Source organism: Tursiops truncatus, chromosome 5, assembly GCF_011762595.2.
Source record: "Tursiops truncatus isolate mTurTru1 chromosome 5, mTurTru1.mat.Y, whole genome shotgun sequence".
NCBI classification, from domain to species: domain Eukaryota; kingdom Metazoa; phylum Chordata; class Mammalia; order Artiodactyla; family Delphinidae; genus Tursiops; species Tursiops truncatus.
Genome location: NC_047038.1, coordinates 87,466,068 through 87,489,101, shown reverse-complemented (window position 1 = coordinate 87,489,101; position 23,034 = coordinate 87,466,068). Strand labels below are relative to the sequence as shown.

General features: G+C 37.4%; 1 protein-coding gene across 1 annotated transcript in view; it reads right to left on the bottom strand.

The window, feature by feature from the left end:
- Nucleotides 1-831: 831 nt before the first annotated feature.
- Nucleotides 832-23,034, bottom strand: part of DCK (deoxycytidine kinase) — a 57,969-nt gene continuing 35,766 nt past the window's right edge. Inside the window, exon 7 of the mRNA XM_019932686.3 lies at nt 832-1,152. Within this exon, the coding sequence (XP_019788245.1) occupies nt 1,132-1,152 (21 nt within the window). The 3' untranslated portion in view covers nt 832-1,131. The remainder of the gene's footprint in view (nt 1,153-23,034) is intronic.

The window sequence follows — 23,034 nt, the reverse complement described above, 5'->3', positions numbered from 1 at the left end:
TTCATAAGGGAAATCTGTGTACAGAAAGGTATAACCTGGGATACATGTTAGATCTTTTCCCCCGCAGAGGACAGAGTTACCAGCCCCTTGAGATTTTTTTTTTTCCAAGTCTAGCTGACATTTTGGTGCCAACAACAATTGCTGGTTAAATCAGCTAATCAGCCAAGATGAGGTCTTTTGTTCTCCTGCTTTTGTGACTTCTTTGTTTATTTTTATTTTTATTTTTGAACATTTAAAGTTGCCAACAGGACTTCCTTAGTGGCACAGTGGTTAAGAATCCGCCTACCAATGCAGGGCACACAGGTTCGATCCCTGGTCCAGGAAGATCTCACGTGCCGCGGAGCAACTAAGCCCATGTGCCGCAACTGCCGAGCCCACATGCCCCAACTACTGAAGCCTGCGTGCCCTAGGGCCTGCATGCCGCAACTACTGAGCCTGCGTGCTGCAACTACTGAAGCCTGCATGCCTAGAGCCCATGCTCCGCAACAAGAGAAGCCACCGCAATGAGAAGCCCGCGCACAGCAACGAAGAGTAGCCCCCGCTCGCCGCAACTAGAGAAAGCCCACGCACAGCAGAAGACCCAACACAGCCAAAAAATAAAAATAAAAAATAAAGTTGCCAACAATTCCAAATGGTGTCTCATTATTTCTTTCCAATTTGTTTCCATGTGAAGATAAAAACTATTGTATCCAGACCAGATTATAATAGGATGCATAAATGACCCACCGTAAGTCCTACAGATAGATATCCTCCTACAATGGTTTGAAAAGGAATTTTTTTACATCAAGTCACAAAAGGTAAAAATGCAACTCCATATTCCTTTATTACCTATATTCATCATCAACAACAAGAGCAAAGATTTATTGAGTACCCCCCAGTATCACAAGAGGAACTCTCGGAGTTTAAATTAGTACAGCTAGACCTATGCAGTTTATCAATTCAGAACAAGGTCAGACATTTGCTTACAGAAACAAAAAGGTTTTCCTCTTCCTAGCCATTTATGATTTAAATTTTTTTTTTTTAAGTAAAGACAGGAAAGAGGTTAAAATGCAAAGCTGGTTTTTTCCCATACATAACTTTCTGACTTACAATAGGTCAAGCATCGGTGCTCAGGTTTACAGCCAGGAGAGGTTATGAAACAGGTATGGGTATCTGTAAAAAGAAAAATAACACTTATTTGATGAATCTTAAATGATATAAATTTTTCATTGAGAGTATGATACCTCATGATACCCAGATCCATATGAGAATCTGTTCATTTCTTCTCTTCTTGCCCCCCTTTCAGGTTCTATTTTTAGCATTCTATTTTTAGATTTCTGCACTCATTGCTGAGGTAATATGATGTGCAAATTTCCATTAACTGGCAAAATACTGAAAAATCAAAAGATTTCTTCCTAGAAAATATATAGGAAATTTGCCTCAGCAAATCTCTGCAAGAACTTCTATAAGGCTATCTACTCCTAATCTCTTACTGAGATTTGAAACACATAAATACAAATATTTCTTTCTAAATGTTTGTCAAAGTGAAAAAGTCCCTATAAGAAAACGTGGGAATATAGAATCCTATTGAAATATAGAAAAATAGAGATCTATTGGAATTCATCAACCATAAGGATTTGGATTCTCTTAAAAACAAAAAACAACAACTCATACTTAAAATAAGTTTTAGTGTAGAATTTGTGGCCAGATTTACCTTACTTAACCAGCAGACTGCTGGTTCTTGTTTATATGTTTACGTGATCTTGTATCTTGTCCCTTAATGAAAAATCATCTTTATATGGTCTTACTGAGTAGTTCTACATATAGTCCACATATGGTTCTCAAAGATTTAATAGTTATTGTATAAACGCAATAAATTTTTTTCATGTTATCTTAGTTGTTATTACAAACACTATCATATTTGGGAGAGGAAAGTCTGCAAAATGTATGCAGTTTTGGTAAATGGGTGCAAAACTAGTGTTAGAAGCCAGGTCCTGACAGAGACATGCAGTATTTCCCAAAGCCCATAACTGTTTATTTTCTGTCCCTGTGAAAGAAATGAAAATTTCAGAATGCCCATAGAATAAAGAGAATACGAATTCGGACTGTGAAAGGACCATGACCCATTGCTGATTACTTGAGAGTTTGGGACTTAACCAACACACCCACCCGCAGCTCATCCTCAGGATTAGCACATCACCGTTTAAAATACTTCCACGATGAATAGTCTTCTGTGTGAATTTACCTTGTGTTCAAGTATTTGCCATTACTTTCTTCTGTGTCTCTGACTATAATCATCACAGTCACTGTTTTGTCTCACTAGAGCCAGTTGAAATAACCAATCTCTGAGTAACCCCTACTAATTATTTGAGACTTGGGAAGAAAGAGCCATTCTGAAGAGGTTCCCATTCTACCTTTAGCCTTCGCATTTTTCCCAGAAAAGAATAAACTGTGTCTCTTTCAATAGCATCTGTGTGTGTTTGGCCAAATAACGCCTCAAGGAGCAGTGATACAGCATAGGAGTTATAAGAATGAAGCCAGAGTCACTGAAATCCCTCAAGCCACAAGGTACTCTCCCTGAACTTGATGGCCTGTCACTATCTTTATCTGCATATATACATGTTTATTTTCCAATAAAAATTTTCATTTAGAGGTAGGTTTAAATAAAGAGTTGAATAGGTTCATGGAAGCCTCAGATAAGTTAAAACATACATACGACAAAACCCCTTTAAATTATATTTAATGTAGTGGACTTACTGAAGTTACTTTTATAGAATATATTTCAACACAATCTTTCCTAAAAAGGATATTGAACTGTTTTAATTAATATAGAATTGAATTCTATATTAATAGAATTCATATAGAATTCTCAGCACATCAAAAAGCCCATCTTGCCTTTAAAGCATGTTAGAGAATTTTCCATATAAGCTTAAGGTTATAAGAGCTTAATACCAACTCCCTCCTCAGTCCTCCTTGAACACACATAAATACACACACACACACACACACACACACACACACACACACACACAGCTCCAGGGAAGAGGCAGAGTTAGATCCCCATATAGACTCCACTGCCAAAATAGAGGTTTCTGCATTCAAGTAAGCTAATAACCATTACTCATAACAAAGATGAACAGAATACTTACTCTAAGCCAGGCACTGCACTACAGCCTTATATGAATTCTTTCATTTAATGCTCAAAACAACTCCATAAGCTATCATGATTTGAGGTTTAGAGAGTTTTTGTAGGTTTAGAGAGAATTGCCAAGTTCACATGGCCAAGGAAGAGTACAGCTAGAATTCAAACTTGGGCTGTCTTACCCCAGAGCCCCATGCTTTTGCTGTCCCAGTCACAGCATTTTTAGCAACCTCATATAAACCCATGGAGCACCTTTAAGTCACCATTTCACAGCTTAAAATTTTGTACTCCTTTCTTGTCCTGAAGTTGCCATGTTTTTTAGTTCAAGTGTCAATTTACTTCCTTCAACACTGGAGCCAAGTAAGCCAAGAAGGCTTCTAGAATTGAGCCAATGATTAGAATCAGGAAGTAATAATGAAATTTTTAGGCTGTAATAAGGCAACAGTTGGAAGCGTGGGAAAGAAGGGAGCTTCTTTTTCAAAGTAGCTAATTGTCTTATCAACTGAGAAATGGATATATCCAGTTGTGGTATATTCTCAAATAGTAGTTAAAACAAAGGAATTATATCTAATGTAGCAACATGGAAAATATCTGGAAAAACTTAAGCTTGAATGAAGAAATCAAGTTGGAATATGTTATGTACTGAATAATATTATACCTTTAATTCTTAAACCCATAAAATAACATTATATATTGATATGGACACACACATGTAAACAAAATACATAAAAAACACTGATGGGAAGGGGAAAAAAATCTGCCTTGGGAATGGTTACTTCTGGGGAACTTAGGGAGTTACCGGCTAGGGATTAAATAGAGGACTTTGACTATATCTGTAACGTTGTATTTATTTCAAAATGTCTGAGACAAAGTTGGCAAAATGTAAATACTTGTTAAATGTAAGAGGTGATTACATGGTATCTGTTATATTCGTTTCTATAAATTCCTGAATATGTGAGAGTTTGTTATTTCAACATAATGTTCTGAATGTTTGAAATAGTTTATCATTTCAACTGCACAACTGAGGTGGGAAAAGTTATGAGAAATAGATACTTATGTATTGTGAGATGGGGAATGTATTGATATATAATTCACGCTCTCTTCTGAGGAAAGAGAAAGACCAGCCACTGTTGAATGCAAGGAGCATAGAGCAGTTTTGTGGCCATCTGAGCACGCAGTCTGGGGAGGGGGAAGATGTCAAAGTAGTGGTTAGGTAGAACACGGGAGGAGAAAAGGGGATGAGAGAATATAGTGTTCTGTTGTGGGTGTGGTGGGGGGAGTCATATGTAAATGAAATGTTTGAAACCTGAACTATAACTGACTGCAAATGCAGAGTCCTGGCTGGGCTGGAGCTGAGACTCAGACACACCCAAGTTAAGGAGAATAAGAGGACACCCAGCACCCTTTTTCCCTCCTGCAGACACAGAATTTATTGAAATAAACTGGATTACTTGAGACTGTGGATCCGCCTGGGAAAATAATTAAATCCTGACCCCAGTTAGGTTTCACACATATACAACTATGTCTGTTTAATTGAGGGAAACTCAAGTAAAATCAGAAATAACAAGAGACAACAGAAAACTTACCAAAGGGAGCTAAGTGTCTGGTGCAGTAAATTCAGCAAAAGAACCCGGTGGAGGGCAGAGAATTTAGCAGCTCGGAGCAGTACCCAAGAGGACACGGGCATTCCAGCAACATGTTCGAGCCCTATACCCATGAATTAACAGCTGTCTCACAACTTAGAAACTTTGGGGCACAAGCCTTTGTACCATTCCCAAAACTGAAGAAAGAAAAACTCTGTTTTTCATTCTCAAAAACAAAATTGGTGAAACTATTAGCAAAGATCCCAAATGAGAAGGTGTTGGTGGCAGCAAAGTCCCAGCTTACCAGGCTCAAAGGCGGCTGCAACATCAGAGTTCCAACCAGATTACTTCCAGGTGGAAGTTCTGGCTGCAGCAGGAGCAATGCAGTTCAACTCAAAAGACAGCACTATTTATCTAACTCATTGTGTTTTAAGCCTCACCAAGCCTGTTCTAGAACTCTTTGTCTTCACCATGAACACAGAGCAAGGAAGCATTCTTTCTCTGACTTTGCAAAAGCTCCACTGGCTGAGGTGCCTGAGACAAGAGCCATACCGAGGCAGTGATGGCAGCATTGTGGCAGGCTGGCACCAACAAGGCAGCCCTTCCCAATGAGGCAGCCCTTCGCTGGGATCTGCAGCTAGACTGCAGTAGCAACGGCAGAGTCCCAGTTTTCGCAGCTGTGGCAATTCAGTTTAGGAAGCCCCAGAATTGAGCTCTAGCCCGGACTCATTATGGATAAAGGAAAAGCATCTTGTGGGGGAGTTTCCACAAATAAATGGAGGAGGGGGACTCCACACAAAGCATAATGGGTAGGTGAGGTGTAGAGGAATTGAGATGTGAATGTTTTTGTGCTCCTAAGGTGGGAAAGGCTGAGATGTTCAAGTTACCTTAACTTGCTACTTGAAAGACGGAACGTTTATGAAAGTCTTTGTGCTTCAGAGGGAAAAAAAACATAATAAAATAAAGCAAAACACAAGTTTGAATTAGATCATTCTTTGCAATGTTTTTGCATCCCTCTAAGATATGAAATCCTCTCAGAGGATTTTTTTGGTTAAGCAAACAAGGAATGGGAAGGGGGGAGGAAAAGAAAGAAGAAACTGCAAATGATCAAATATATCCACTTACAGTATGTTGACAATCTCTTCAATTGTAAGCAATGAGAAACATGTAATACTTGAGCCTGTTTTAAATGAAACTTGGTGTAATAGCTAGAATTTTAGCCTGAAGCCTGATGGTATAAGGGGAGAGGTGACAGCACCCCTGCAGCAGGGATGACAGAAGACAGAAATCCAGGTGAAATGAGGAGGGGCTGAGCCATAACAGTGACCACAGAGCTGGCTCCAAAGATAAAAAGCCCCCCAATTCACCCCCAAACATTTAAAAGCCCGTAACACAAGCCATCCTCAATTTACAAAGCATTTAAATATACGAAGAAAGGAAAAATTATGGAAGTGAGAAAGGCAGGAGAAGTAGAAACACCAGAGATAATTCTGATGCAGTGTTGAGCATTGTCCAGAAACATGGGTGGAAAGGGAAGCTAGTCATCCTCTTAAATGTGTCCTACGTGGAGAAGCATTTTACCCAATTGGTTTGTTGAAAGTGCAGGTACCCTTACTCACCCAGCACTTTGCCCATGTCAAGAATCACGCTGGCTTCCCTGAGAGATCCTCCTCTGCCTTAAGCGGTTCCATCAGTTGCTGTCTGAGAAGGCGGCAAAGGGAGAGTGCACACTGACCCTAGCGGGCCCAGCCCAGCCTCCTTAAGAGGGCAGATGGGACACATGTGAGCTGTCTCTACCTTCCTGAGTCTTGCACAGGTATAAACGCATAAGCGTCACAGCAAAGGATCACATGGGGACCAGAAGAGGCGCACGCATGCTGAACTCCTGCTGTCAAGGTAACAACTACCTTCAATTCCTGGCAACAGGATCCTTCCGGACCTGCTGTCAGAGAAACTAAGGGATTAGCCAGACTTTTCCCTCTAGGGAGGTCACTGCCCTCCAGAGGGCAGATCAATATATTAATCCCCCCAGAGAAGACTGTCAGCATTGCTCAGCTGTGGGGGACACAGCCCATAGCCCTTACACTTCACAGCTTCTTACTGCTTCCAATACAGACTTAGTACCCACAGAGGAGTCTACCTCCAGTTAGTGACATACGATGGCTTGCTGGCATCCCGGTCTCTGTGGAAAATGGTCCATCATCAAATCACAGCAATTCCTTTTGGTGAAATTCAAATCTTATCATAATGGGACTTGAGGATTTGATGATACCTGGAGATCATTCTGGCTACAGAATCTTTAAAGAAATAGCATGCCTGAAATTCAAAGCACAAAAGGACATACCACTTCTACAGCCATAGGTGTTTTAACACATTGCATATGCGCACATGTTTCCCCTGTCTTGACCAAATAATAGGTTTGGAATAGGAATGCATAGCAATTATAAGACCCCAAAGCCCCCTCCTCTCCCCAGGAGGTGTCTCGAGAGCAATATCAGAATTCTCTCAGCAACGAACAACTGACACCACTTTCCTGCAATCCTGGCTCCCTGAGATGACGGCAAGGCCTCTGAGAGTTTTACCTCTGCCATAGAAGCACCCTAAAGCTGACAAAGAACAAACATTATGTCACAATTCCACCAAAGTAGAGAATAGCTCTTCATGACTCTGTTCTTAAATTATTATATGGATCCCAAAACAGCAATGCTTTGTTCCTCCAATGTTCCCAAGATTTTCATGAAAAAATCTCTTTGACATTTTACTCTCAGGCCCTCCCTAGCACTCAGACAGGGATCCGTGGGAACTGGACAGAGTATGAGCTTAATGAAGAATCCTCAACGTGCCCCCAAATTATCCCACCCCCACCAACCCTAGGCTGCCGCCAGCCCTTATTCCTTTAGGATGATTTATTGCCAAGCAGGCTGCTCAGGCCACTTTGTAGATAGACTCCTAGAGACCTTGCAAATTTAAGGAAGCCTGAGACACAGACCTCCCAGAATGATCAAACCTGGGATAAACACAGTTAAGGTGACTTTATTTATGACCATGTACATCATTCTCTCAAGTAAAATGACTTCCTCACAATGGAAGACAAAACTATCATTAAACAAGAGAGAAGGGCTTCAACTAAGCAAGAGCAAAGATTCTGCACATGTCCACATTTACACACCTGAGAGAGGACTGGAGTGTGCTGAGGAAAATCAGAGTCAGAAAGCTCATAGCTTGAAAAATTCTTTCTTTCGGTGACCTCTCTAACCAAGGATCAAGGGTCTTCTATTGTCAGACACATGGAATCAAGGAGATGTCTGACAACTATCTCTCTTAATCACAATTTCCTCAACTGTGAATATCAAGGGACGTTAACTTTTGAGAATCTGAGAGCTACAGATCTTCCCCCCAGAAAAACAAACACAAACACTTCTATACAAAATTTTGCACATAATTTTCGGAGGATAAGTTTCACAGATCTTAAAATTCAGGTTAAGGAACCCCGAACTAGATGATTTCTGAGATTTCTTCCAACTCTAAGATGAGTTTATGGAAGTTCTGGTTAAACTTGACAGATTAAACAATCTCATTTTTCTCTACTCCCTCCTAAAAACTTACCAGAAAAATGAAAACAACCAGAAAAATAATAAAAGGTGAGGAGACGTTAACAAAATAACAGAAAGTAGAAAGTAGATGGACAAGTCAAACTGACTTAGCTGAGCAGAGATTTAAGCAGCTGCACAGAAACCATTCAATTCACCACCCAGAACACTGGAATGGCTCTGAAACTGAAGGCACTAGTACCTATGAAAGTAAAAGTGAGAAGGGAAGTCAATCAAGGTTTACTCTCTTGTACAGGCTCTACCAAAGCCCAGTAACTACTTTTGTATTCTTTTTCGTAAAGAGGAGCCCCTAAATTGTATAGCTTTATGCCCCAATAATCTTGAATTTGTCCTTCAGTGTGGCTGAAACAAAGATAAGTTGAAAGTCTTTATTAGAAAAAGTTAGATTCCAAGATGCTCTTCCTCAACCAGGGAATTACTGTGTTGTACACCTGAAACTAACATAATGTAAATTAACTATAGTTCAGTTGAAAACTATCTGGAACATAGTGGACATTCAACTAGTATGTGATAAGTAGATGAAGAGTAAGTGAATTAATGAATTAATGAATGCCAATTGTACATTCAACAATGATTTGATGCACTTTGAGGGCCCAAAATGTGTTAACTTCTAGAACCCCTTCATGGGACCACAGTACTCCTATATCCAAATCTTTTCTCATGCTACCTTTTCTCCATAGAATACATCCTTTTTTCTTATAGTTTCTAGAATCTCGTCTTTTCTTATGAAGGTTTTTCCAAGTAATGAGCTGAAAAGAGGCCCATTCTATCTAAACATGCATTTTCCTGCAACTCACACTTGATTAACATAAATACGTTTGTACTGATTTTTCTAAATAATGTATAATCATTCAGTATATTTGCAAGATAGTAATTCTTTTGTCTTTTAATGTACAGAAAAAAGTCTTAATTATCTATTTTTATTGGAAGAAACTGAGTGCAATAGGAGAAAAAACAAGAGAAGTATGGTCCATATCAAATCTTGCTTTCAAATTCTTAGGCATCATTAAGCAGAATACATAACAAAACCATCTGCTACAATGTTCATTATTTCTTATTTACTTTTCCCCCTATATAGTGTATAACCAAACTTTGTCAAACAAAATACTGATCCTCTTTAACTGGGGAAAAGTATAAAAACAAATACAAACAAAATAGCAAGAATAGCAAGTAGCTTATTCATTAGCATGGATAATGAAGAGTTGAGTAAACATCTTATTTTGGTCTATCTTTGTCTACCTAACATAGAGTGTGCTGGGTAGAAAAAGATAGAAACCAAAATTAAAAGTATATACTCTAAGAACTCCAGGATCATTTTTCACTAACCAACTTCCTACAGAGCCTTCACACATATCCTATTATATTTGATTTTTTAAAGTTCATATTTATAAAACATTTCAAAAAATAAATGACTTCTGATGCTAAGTGACAAATACATTCCCATATGCTACAGAAGAATCAAGTACATTACAGAAAACAAAAACAAACCTGTACATTAAAGTGCCAAGGATTAAAGAAAATTCTTTTATTCATTCAACCAATGTTTATCTAGCATCTGCTTCATTTTCCAGATACCATTCTAGGCACTGAGAACACAGTAGTAAACAACACAAGTCCCTGCTCTGGTGGAGTTTACATTCTAGTGTAGGAAGACAGACTATAGACAAATACATAATTTGTCAGGTGGTGATAAAAACAGTAAACAAACACAAAGCATGGTAAAGGGAACAGTGGGAGACAGAGGCAGGTAGTCAGGGTAGTCAGCTAAGACCTGATTAATAAGATGACATTTGAGTAGAGACCTGAAGGAAGTGCTGGAGTGAGCCATGAAAAGATCTCGGGGGATAGCATCCCAGGCAGGGCAACCATCAGGACAAAGTCCCTGGGACAAGTGTGCTTTGTATATTCAAGGAACGGCAGAGTCCAGTCTGCTGTGAAGCCAGCAAGGAAGAAAGCAGTAAGAAGTGGAGATCATGAAGTACCTTATAGAGAATAGTAAGGTCTTTTGTCTTGCCTCTGATTGAAATGAGAGACAAAAGAAGGGATTAGATTTCCCTTATCCTACTGAAGAAGTCAGTCCTTCATTTCTACCTGGGATGGAGTAGAAGGAAGGAAAGGAATACATTAACAGGAATCACAATACCAAGGAGGGAAGAGACTAGTCCTGGTGAACAAGAGACTGACTGGAAATCCACTTAAGATCATAATATGTGGCTCTTGCAATTTTTATCTGAAAACACTGTTAATAGCAGGCTGACATTCGTGATTTCCTTCCATCCTAAATGCAGTAACCTCCTATTTTCCCATCAGGTGAGACAGGAATGCTAGTCTAAATTCAGCCTAATCATGGTGCCAATAATAGCACAAGTGTGAAGAGCACTTCTGAGCTGAAGATCCCCAATTTCTGCTTCTGAATTAAGCCTTGTTACATGTCCTCCAGGTTCAGGTTAATCACCATCCTGCGGTGAGCAAACTCAAAGGAGAGGCATCGACACTCTAACAAAGCTAGACCTCAGAACAAATTACCAAGCACTAGCCAGGCAAATGTGCCAGCATGCAGTAATCTCGTCTTTCTAGTTGCTGTATTTTTAGCAGTCACTGCTGAGCAACTCATTTTCCCACACTGAGGCTACTAGAGTAATTTTCCAACAGAACTTGCACAAAATATCACCAGCCTAATTTGTTTAACCTTCATAAGCTTTCTTTCTCTCCCCTCCTTCTTCCTTCCTTCCACCCTTCACTCCTCCCTCCCTTCCTTTCTTTTTCTTAGTAATCAGAGCTACATTTTGGGCCTAAATTGTCTCCTTTAGAGGTGAAGTCTCTCCCTGCTTTAGGGAAAGAACTTTTCTGTGTTTAATTTTAATGGTAAATTAGGTTCAAAAAAACAACATCTGTTTTGAGCAATATTAAGATTGTACTGTGAAGTTCAAGTCCTCCTGGTGAATTCTCTTTCTAGTGAAATATTTTTGTGGTTATTGCTGCAAAAGAAAACTATTTTGTTCTTCAAAACGGATGCCAGTCAGGGAGCTCTATGGGAATTCCTGCTTCCTCAAGTTTCAGCCTATTCTTCTCTTTACAGCTACCATCACCTGGTCCTTATCTTCCCACACCCACTGGGATTTGAAGACTCTCATTTATTGTTCATCACTATGCAGAAAAAGAAATGTAACAGAAATTCAAATTGCGATGATGTCACAACAAAATTTTAAATCTCACCTAGTTCTTCAGGTAATTAATTCCTATTCTATACTGACATCTAACTGGAGACAAGCAAATCTCTTTAGCACCTTTCCTGAATTTTCTTAGGAAGTGTCATCCATCAAGCGTTTATTAGGCATTATTATGTGCCAGGTATTGTTCTAGGTCCTAAAGATATAAAACAAAGCAAACAAACAAAGATTAATAAATCCCTGCTATTGTTTCCAGTGGAAGGAAACATGCACTAGCTTGGGGGACTGTGATAAAACCATAGAAGAAAATGAGACAGGGAAAGAGGATAGGAAGGATTGGGGCAGGGGGCAGGTGCAATTTAAAACAGGTGGTCGGTCATACTGAGTGAAGTAAGTCAGACAGAGAAAGAGAAGTATCATTTATATGCAGAATCTAAAAAGAAATGATACAAATGAACTTATTTACAAAACAGAAACAGACTCAGAGAAGGAATTTATGGTTGGGCGGGGGTAAGGGTGGGGGGAAGGGATAGTTAGGGAGTTTGGGATAGACATGGACACACCGCCATATTTGGGCTTCCCTGGTGGCACAGTGGTTAAGAACCTGCCTGCCAATGCAGGGGACACGGGTTCGAGCCCTGCTCTGGGAAGATCCCACATGCCGCGGAGCAACTAAGCCCGTGAGCCACAACTACTGAGCCTGCGCATCTAGAGCCTGTGCTCCACAACAAGAGAAGCCACGACAATGAGAAGCCCGCGCACCGCGATGAAGAGTAGCCCCCGCTCGCCGCAACTAGAGAAAGCCTGCGCACAGAAACGAAGACCCAACACAGCCAAAAATAAATAAATAAATAAATTTATAAAATACAATAGATAACCAACAAGGACCTACTGTATAGCGCAGGGAACTCCACTCAATATTAACAACATAAATGGGAAAAGAATTTGAAAAAGAATAGATACATATATATGTATAACTGAACCACTTTGATTTATACCTGAAACTGTCACAAAATTCTTAATCAACTATACTCAAATATAAAATAAAAAGTTTAAAAAATAAAATAGGTGGTCAGGGAAGGTATCACTGAGAAGATTCATCTGAACAAATACATGGAAGATTTGAACATACAAGATACCCTTTCAGGAAGCATTTTGACTTTCTAAAAGTCATTTCCTTTCTGAAAACGTGTCCTCTGTGGTGGTTTTAAGGAAACATATTTTATAGCCTTTTTGATCACTTTACACAAATTTAACTATGTTAGCTCAAAGGTGACCATTCTCATCATTATTATCTAATATTGTTCTGGAGGAAAACAGTGGCCAATGCAATTGGTCAACGACGAAATTAGTTATAAAAATAGAAAAGGAATAGGTAAACATTATAATTTGTAGACCATCTAACAATTGCTTTCAGCTTAAAGAAGGAACAAAAATCAATTAAAATTAAAAGAGAAATCAGCAATGTGAATGGTTACAAAATTAATATGTAAGTATTAATTGCTTTCATATGTATTAATAGCAACAACAATCAGTTTAAAAATACAAATGGGCTTCCCTGGTGGCGCAGTGGTTGAGAGTCTGCCTGACGATGCAGGGGACGTGGGTTCGTGCCCCGGTCCGGGAGGATACCGCATGCAGCAGAGCGGCTAGGCCCATGAGCCATGGCCGCTGGGCCTGCGCGTCCGGAACCTGTGCTCCGCAGCGGGAGAGGCCACAACAGTGAGAGGCCCGTGTACCACAAAAATAAATAAATAAATAAAAATACAAAGGAAGATAAAATCTCATTTACAATAACAACAGAACATGGCAAAATATTTAGGAATAAACTTGACAAGAAATGTGCAAGAACTTTGAAGAAAATTTTGAAATACTACTAAGGAATGCAAAAAATAACCTTTAATACATGAAAATGAATATCAAGTTCATGATTAGGAAGACTCAACATCATGAAGATAGCAATTCTCCCTAATTTAAATCTATAGTTTAATATGATCCCAATAAAAATACCATCAGGGGCTTCCCTGGTGGCGCAGTGGTTGAGAATCTGCCTGCTAATGCAGGGGACACGGGTTCGAGCCTTGGTCTGGGAGGATCCCACAAGGCGCGGAGCAACTGGTCCCGTGAGCCACAACTACTGAGCCTGCGCGTCTGGAGCCTGTGATCCGCAACAAGAGAGGCCGCCATAGTGAGAGGCCCGCGCGCTGCGATGAAGAGTGGCCCCCGCTTGCCACAACTAGAGAAAACCCTCGCACAGAAACGAAGACGCAACACAGCAAAAATAAATTAATTAATTAATAAACTCCTACCTGCGACATCTTCTTTAAAAAAAAAAAATACCATCAGAATTTTTGTCAGAAAAACAGTAAGGTATATTTAAAGTGCATATGGAAAAGAAAAAATGCCAAAAGGCTGTGAAACTCTAAAAATATAAAATTAATAATAAGAGGGGAACAAGCCTACTAAAATTATTTTTATTTTGAAACTTCACCAATTAAAATAGTGCAGTGCCACTGAATGACTGACAGACAGATGAATGAAACAGAATAGAAGGTCTAGAAATAGACATAAATATATTAGGGAATTTAATATAAAGGTGGCATTGCACATCATTAATGGGAGATGGATTATTAAGTAAACAGTTCTGGAACAAGTAGCTTAGCTATATAAAAATTTTTGTCATATCATTTATACCAAAATAAATGTTTTGTACATAAAAGTTTTAAACATTAAAAAAATAATAAAGTATAGACTCAGAGTAGGGACAGCCTTACTAATTATAACACAAAACCAGGAAATCATTAAAAACTGATCAATTCAAGTACATAAAAATTTTAAATTTCCACATAGCACAAACGCTGTAAGCAAAAATTTTTTTAAAAAATTTCAACAAGTATAAAAAGGAATACCCACACATTGCTGGTAGAAGTATATAAATTGGTACCGGCTCTATTGAGAGCAATTTGGCATTATTAAAATTAAATCTTAAGTGTATACATCTTTGACTCAGAAATTTCTTCTAGGAATTTGTCCCAAGTATTTATTGATAAATGAGAGAAAAGACATATACAAAGATATTTATGCGTTATTTAAAATATCAAAATATTGAACCAAATGGGATACATCTATGTAATGGAATCATATGCGACCTTCTAAGAGTAAGGCAAATCTGTATGTACTGATATGAAATGATCTCCAAGATCACTATTATCTTCCCTTAGCCCAGGAGCAGAAACAGAGACCCAAAAACCCAATGGATTAAGTTTGAGACAGAAAAAGTATGGATGTATGCTTCTAGCTTAGCTTTTTTGTCCCCAAAGAGTTAATATGCCTGAAGCTAAGATAGAGACAAGAGAGATGGAGAACAGACCTGGATGGGGTCCAGGACTGGAGGCCCTTTCAAAGTGAGAGTGGGAAATTTTTAGGCCCAGAAACATAGAGAAAAGGACTCCATGATGAGTTATTCTTAATGTGTACCCCACACTGACACTTTGCCTCTGAACATTAACCATCTAACCAACCTGGACACTCTTAAGATGTCCCTTGAAGAGTGAGTGGGACTTAGTGTGGGGAATCTGGACATCCTATGTGGAGATGGATACCTAAGGGAAAACTCTGCCCACTGACCAGTGTGGAACTGAATAGAACCAGTTGGGAATTTCTGTCTTTAGGAAATGATGGATGCTGTCATATATGTCATCCCAAGGAATTTGAACTTACTCTCAATTCCCAAACTTTGTATCAATCATTCCCATTCATGATGTCTTCTGTGAAAAACACTGTGAAAGATGGCTCTCCTGACATAACTAATTTATGGTGATGGAAATGAGAATAGTGGTTATCCTAATAATGTAAAGAAAATGTAGCGTGGGACTTCCCTGGTTGCTCAGTGGTTAAGAATCCACCTGCCAATACAGGGGACATGGGTTCAAGCCCTGGTCTGGGAAGATTCCCACATGCCACGGAGCAACTAAGCCCATGTGCCACTACTACTCAACCTGCGCTCTAGAGCCCGCGAGACACAACTACTGAAGCCCGCGCGCCCTAGAGCCTGTGCTTGGCAGCAAGAGAAGCCACTGCAATGAGAAGCTTGCGCACTGCAAGGAAGAGTTGCCCCCGCTCGCCACACTAGAGAAAGTCCTCGTGCAGCAACGAAGACCCAACAAAGCCAAAAATAAATAAATAAATTTATTAAAAAAAGAAAATGTAGTGAGAAAAGGAATTCAAATGTTGGTAATGTCAGTGGGGGGCACATCTAAGAGCCTTCTGTGGTACTGAAAATGTTCTGTATATTGATGGGAGGCAGTTGGATGCATGTAAACATACTTTTAAATGTTTGCTTAAAATTTACAGATCACTGTATATAAATTACACCTCAGTTTTAAAAAACTAACCTGGGATTTCCTTCAATTCAGCCACAACCTACTTGGGCCTGAGTTACCCACATTCCTCTCTTTCTCCCCCATGAAGGGTCAAACTAACCTGTTCAGCAAAATTCCAATGCCAGATAGTACAAATGCAAAGTCACAAGGAAAGCAGAAACACAACCATATTTAGCTGGTGTAGAGATCAAAGAAAAGTAAATAATGAACTGTGGCTTCATCAAACATTTACAGACAAGTACAGGGCAGAACAAAGCAGCCAATAATCAAGATATACGTTCGGATTATATTTGCTTTAGAACAATTTATTTTCAAATTTGCGATTGGCTTTTAAGTCTTTCATTTAACTCTAACATTTTATTAAAAGATTATAACAAAATTTTGGTTAATTGTGGTTTTATAAAACTATAATCTTTTAGTGCTTTTAAAAATACTTCTTAAAATTTAAAAAAATACTTTTTTGAAATTTTGTACTTGCATTGCCCTACAGTCCAGTGACCTATATGTGTCAAAGCAGCTGCAAGAACTCTAGTAAGACTAAGAAAAATCTGAATTCCTTTTCACACTACATTTTCTTTTGTCTGCACGTGTGGGAGACTTATCTACTTTCGGGAAGGTGTTGTGGAGATTTACTTTCCTTAGTTCTGAGCCTCTTCTTGTTTCAGTCAAAAATACAACACTCCCTACTATCCTATTCCCACTCCCCTTACTTCTCAACAGAAGTAATTTTTGGTGTGAGGGTAAAGAGCAAAATAAAGTCATAGGCCAAGGGTGGCCAAAGTCAATGACCTCTGTGGCAAACCCAAATAAGCTTGCTCCTACCAGAAACCACAATTTGAGGGGTGTGGGATAAGCAAAGTAACTGAAAAACAAACTGCCACAAGAAGGAGGGCTAATGGTAGGAAGGAGCTGCATTGAATTCACCCAACAGCACCATTTTGTCCTACCAACTATACTTTCTTCTGTAGAAACCCTATGAATTTTGAGCTCATAGCAATATGAGGCCAGGAAACAATCAGATATCAAAGAGAAGAAAGCATTTGATAGTATTAATAGCAATCATTCCCAACTGTATTCATTTTTTCCCCCTCTTGGAAAAAAATGACAAAGAAAATACAGCATTTATTCCAGCCCCGCTGAAATACATCTGCCTGGAATTGTTTCTATTATTTTTGAATCAAAAACATCTTATCTTTTAAACTTTTATTATCACACCATTTTTGTAAAGACCTTACACCACTGAATCCCCCCAGAATGGACAGCTGTGTTATTATGGAAAGGGAAAGAACCTGGATCTAGACTATCTAATTGGAAAATCATGGCTTTGCCACTTACTGGATATAAAAAGGAAGATAACATCTAGCTTTACAAAGGTGTCATAAGAGGTAAAAATTTTGTACCCTGTAACAACTTGCACAAATGTAAGGCATGAGAGAAGCAGTATTAAAGTGGAAAGGACAGAGGCTTTGGTCTAGGGAGACCCTGGTTCAAAACTCAGCAGTATCACTTTGACCAAGTTAAGTTCCCTGAACTCAATTGCTCCATCTGGATTGTTGCAAGGATTAAATATTAACTTTTATAAAGGTCCAGACACTTAACAGATATCCAATAAATGACAGCTCTTATTCTGAAGATTTTTTTCCTTTCCTTTAGTCACTTTTCATTCATTTATTCAACAAATGTTTATTGAGTAATAGGCATTGCACTACGGTGTAATGGTAAGACATATACAATTCCTATCTTCATGGAGTTATTGTCTAGTTGGGAACTCAAACAGAAAATTACAATATAATTTTATATGTATTATAGTAGAGAAAGTATAGAGTGCTATGGGAACCCAGATGAGAGCCACTTTGTTCAGACTTAGGTCAGTACTATAGAAGCTTCTTGGAGAAAGTGACTTTGAGCAGAAAACTGATAAGTAGGAATTAGCAGATGAAGGAGAAGGAGTAAGGGAAATTTTCCAGGCAAAGATATGTGCAAAGGCCCAGAAGCAAGAGAAATGTTTGTCAAAGAAACCTCAAAATACCCACCAACACATACACTCTGTTCTCGGATTAGAACATAAATACTCTCATACAGATCTTTCTGTCCTTTTCTTGTCCAGTGACATCATGTTTTTCAGCCTTTCATCTGACAAATATTCATCGAAGACAACAGAAGAAAACATATTTTCATCTTCGGCCAAAATCCTACCATGACCAATTACCATTATCAAGTATAAATTCCTGGTTATGTGGCCCAATAATTCACAACACATATTATTCCAACCTGGAGATCTAGGAGCATAGCATCAGACTGGATGATGATGGATAAATACCACTCTCTACTCTCCATGAGCTTAACCATCTAACTAAAAAAATTAAACATAAAATTGATTAGGACACAAAATAGTATGTGATTAAATATTACCTGAGTGATTGTACAATAAATGTAATAGAAATTTAGACAAGGATAGATCATGATAAAAATCTTATAAAGCCACTGCCGCTTGGGACTATTTTCCTCACATCATTCAAATGGGCTTACTGTATTATACACATGCGCATGCACACACACACACACACACACAAACACACTTTGACAAGTTTGTTTGGTCATTCAACAAATGTTTAAGGATCTACTATTACATGTATACAACAGATACAGGGACAAAACAAAGGTCCTGTCCATATAGATTTTATATTTTTGTTGGCAAAGGAAGCAATAAACAAAAAACAAGAAAGCACTTTACACATATATCTTATTTAATCTTTGAAACAACTCCACGAGGTAGGATTTATCATCCCCCTTTTACAGAAGAGACATGGGATATCAAATAACTTGTCCAAGATCAAACAGCTAGCAAGTAGCATAGCCAAAATTTTAACCTAGGTCTATCAGATTATAAAGCCCAAGTCCAACATCAGCAATTCCACTCCACTGCTGAAACTTTCCATTTCCCTGAATTACAGAGGTTCCTGGAGGCTTCTCTGATACATGGTCGGTCCAGAAATAGTCTGCCCAGGATTAGCCAAGTGATTCTCATGCTTTTTGCTTCCACTGAGCTAGGTCGCAGGCTCTTTCTTGTCCTGCAGTGTTCTTTCTTCCATCTGTATTGCTTTCATTGAGATTTTACTTTCTACCTCAAATATATATCCATGGGTTCCATTCTATGCAATTCCCTTCTCTGCTTTAACATCTTCAATAAATTCCCCATTCATTTTCCTCATTTACCAAAAACAGTTGCTGATTAGTAACACTATACTCCCCTTCAAAAGTATGGCTTTAATGGGCTATGTGGCTACGGTGCTACGTTGGAAGGGTTACTGTATTTGGATTTATATGTATTAACAATAGTTCTATCATTAAGCAGTTCAGTGCCTAGTTCTTTTCTACATTAACTCATTTTATCTTTTCAATAACACTGCAGACCTAGAGGGGTGGGATAGGGAGGGTTGGAGGGAGTCTCAAGAGGGAGGGGATATGGGGATATATGTATACATATAGCTGAGTCACTTTGTTGTACAGCAGAAACTAACACAACATTGTAAAGCAATTATACTCTAATAAAAATATATTTTTTAAAAAAACACTTCAAGTTAATAAAAAATGTTCCTGTGTTACATATGAGGAATTGAGGTTCAGAGAGGCTGAATTACTTGCTCAAGGCCAGGATATAGTAAATTTAGGTCTTCCCAGGTGTTTCCTACTATATCATGTTGCCTCCCACCTAAAACTATACAAATCACAGAAATGTAGTTTTGAAAGGACACCCTAGGATCCCTTACAAGTTCCCTTTTGTGCAAGCACCATTTCTACAGAATCCTTTCCAGTGATCCAGTCTCTTGTAGAAATACTGGCTTATCACATTCAAATTGTGACCTCTGTGAGACTCAGTTTTCTCATCTATTAAACGGAATACTTCTATTTATCTCACAAGGTTATTGTGTGGATTAAATGATAGAGTATGTAAATGTCCTTTGCAAACAATAAAGCACTTTATAAATGTTCCCTGAACTTTCTTTACAAGTATGTTAGACCTGAAAAACAAAATTGTATCTTTGAATTTAAGTTATTGTAAATGGATTCTCCTTAATATATCATTTCTGACTTCATAATCACAAATTTAAAAAGAGCAATATATCCACAACTTTTCCTAGTAGGCAAAATTATTTTCCGTTACTACTAGACATAAGACTAAGATTATAGTATAAGTTTTTCTCAAACTCTTTTGGAGATGGAGGAAAATATCAACTTTGGAACAGCTATGAGAAAATGAATTTCATCTTTTTAATGCACAGCTATGTAAAATAATTAATATGGCTTGCAATAGGACAGGCTTTAAATAAACTTTCTAATATAATTAGAAAGTATAATGATATAATTTCATTAGAATTTGTGCACATATTAAAAATATCAACACAATTGTAATAACAAACATTGATTGAGCACTTAACATTTAGTAACTCATTTAATAAAATTCTTCAATTATAGGAAAATGATAATTTAACAGTTAAAGTTTAACAGTTAAAGGAAAGTTAGTGTAGGAAGCTAGTAAAATAATAATATAGGCAAAAGAAAAACAACCTACAATATATAACCTGACTTTTACTAGAGCTTTTGGTAAGTTACTATATCCAACAATAGAAATGTTTCAGAACACTTTATAGATACCACAGATAAAACAGGTTAAATTTTATTACCTATAAAATGCCCAAATGTATGCTCATTTAAAACTGATCCATGGGTATAATATTATGTCCCTTTATCCAAGTAAATGGAAAATTAGATTTCTCTATTTACTTTCTTTAGTTTTCAAATTCATCTTAGTACATTAATCTTAAAATCTGTCATTTCCCAGATTGTTTCTGTGCTTCTTTCCTTGACATTCATAGTTTCCCTTTCTTTTCTAAGAATTTTATTCTAAAAGGCCATAAAAATATATAAGCATATATTTGTATTATATGTATATATATGCACAGTATTTACATCTTTTTCTAAACTATTATTTCTCTTGATAATAAATAAAAATCAAACCAGGACAGAAGGTTCATACATTCTTCACCCCCTATTAAGGCAGAAAGGTGGAAATACATCATGTCTTTTGTGTCGCATAAGCCCATCTCACTAAATGAAAACACTTATTGTTTTACTTACAGCCAACGTCCTTCAAATTGCTTGTGGTGATATATTTTTTCATCAATGATGACTGGAAAAATCAAAGAAATTCAGTTTTCCACCTTCTAAGCTTCTTTTATCTCTAAATGATGCAGGCTCAAGAGTTGCCAAATGACATGGGCAAAGGCGGCCAAATAGGGCTTCCTAGCCAATCTAAAAATAGCAGATGGTGGTGGTGGGCAGATATACCATTTCTCTCTTGTTCTTTTTATTTTTTCTAAGAGCTAGGTACCATAAACATGGCTTGTTCAAAATTAAAATGGTACAAAAAGAATTACATTCTCTCTTGCCCTAAGATCTAGACATGTGATCTGTTAGGATCTTGTTAATAAGAAAGATGCGAAATTCAATGCAAAACTATATTCTGCGTTTCTTACAGCAAGGTTCCCATACCCAATTTCCACCTACTCTGATAGGAAATCTAACCATAACTTGATGGAATCAAGGACTGCCTTTGCCTTTTATTTTTCTTTCCTAGAGCCCCTTAAATAATAACTATTAACAGTTGTATGTTTTATAATTTAAGAGGTCCTTTCACAGATTTGGAAAGGTCCTACCATTACAATCTGAGAAACGAGAAAACTGAGGCTCACAGAAGTTGAAGTTTACCCAAGCCCAGCCAGATAAAAAAGTGTGTCTTCAAATTTGTCACACACGTGCACACACACACACGCACACACACATACTCTCTCCCTAAAGATTCCAACATAAAACAGCACTTAAGGACTTAACTTTCACATACACATGTAAGCATGTACAAATATATTTTAAAGAGAAAATGTTACAATAAATTCGAATTAGAGGTCCTTTACAAATGCAAAAGTTCTACAAAGTGTGAAAATATGAATTTACTAATCATATTAATTATATAAAGATAAATTTCTTTAAAGAAGTTCATTTTTCAAAATGATTATTCATTTAACAAAAGAAATTAAAGAGTTACCATGGATATTTAAGTTTTGTTTGAAGGTGGGAACAAAGAAACAGGTTAGCAGGAAATACTAATGTGTAAGTAGCTAACTCTCAGTGGCAGGATTACAGATTATTTTTCTTCTCATATTTTCTAACATTTCAAATTTTACAGAGCCAAGAAATTATGGGTTTAACTAAATTTTCAAAAATAACTTAGATGCAAGAAATTTTTTTACAATATACTTTAAGGTAAAAAAAGCAGGACATAATATTGAATCTATAGCATGAACTCAATTTGGTAAAAAAGAAAAATGTTTCTTTGTAGATGTAAGTACATAAAGCTGGAAGGCAACAGTCTGCTAGGTTGGTACCTCTGAATGATAGGATCTAGGGATTACCTTATTTCAATATTTCTGCAATGTCCAAATTGTTTTAATGGGAGTGTTGTACTTTTATAAAGAAAAGAAAAATGTTTAGGTTTATTCTCAATGCCAACAGAAATCAAGTAAAATAAAAAAACTCAAATTATAAATCAATGGAAAAAATTAATACATCAAAAGTCTAATTTATAACTTTCAATTTATGCCCATTAAGTATCTATAAATTTTGCTAATAATCTAATCTTAGTTTTAAAAACTCTGTATTATTACATTTTCAATACGGAATTCAGAATTTTGGTTTTTATCACTTCCCCGGGGCAGAAATATTGGACTCATAACACTAATCATAATGTTCTTTTACTTAAATAAGAAAATACAAAGAGCAAGGGCAATTTCTAAACAGACTAAGGATAATTTATAGACATTGAAAGTTCTTTGTTGCAACATATCTTCTAGGAAGGGGTACAAACATCCTTATACATCTTGCTTAAAAACGATAAAAACCATAGCCTATTTTTTAAATGTATTTTATTGTAGTTGATTTACAATGCTGTGTTAATTTCTATTGTACAGCAAAATGATTCCGTTATATATATAACTCCCTTTCCCCCTTGGCAACCACAAGTCTGTTCTCTATAAGTCTGTTTTGTAGATAAGTTCACTTACGTCATATTTTAGATTCCACATGTAAGTGATATCATATGATACTTGCCTT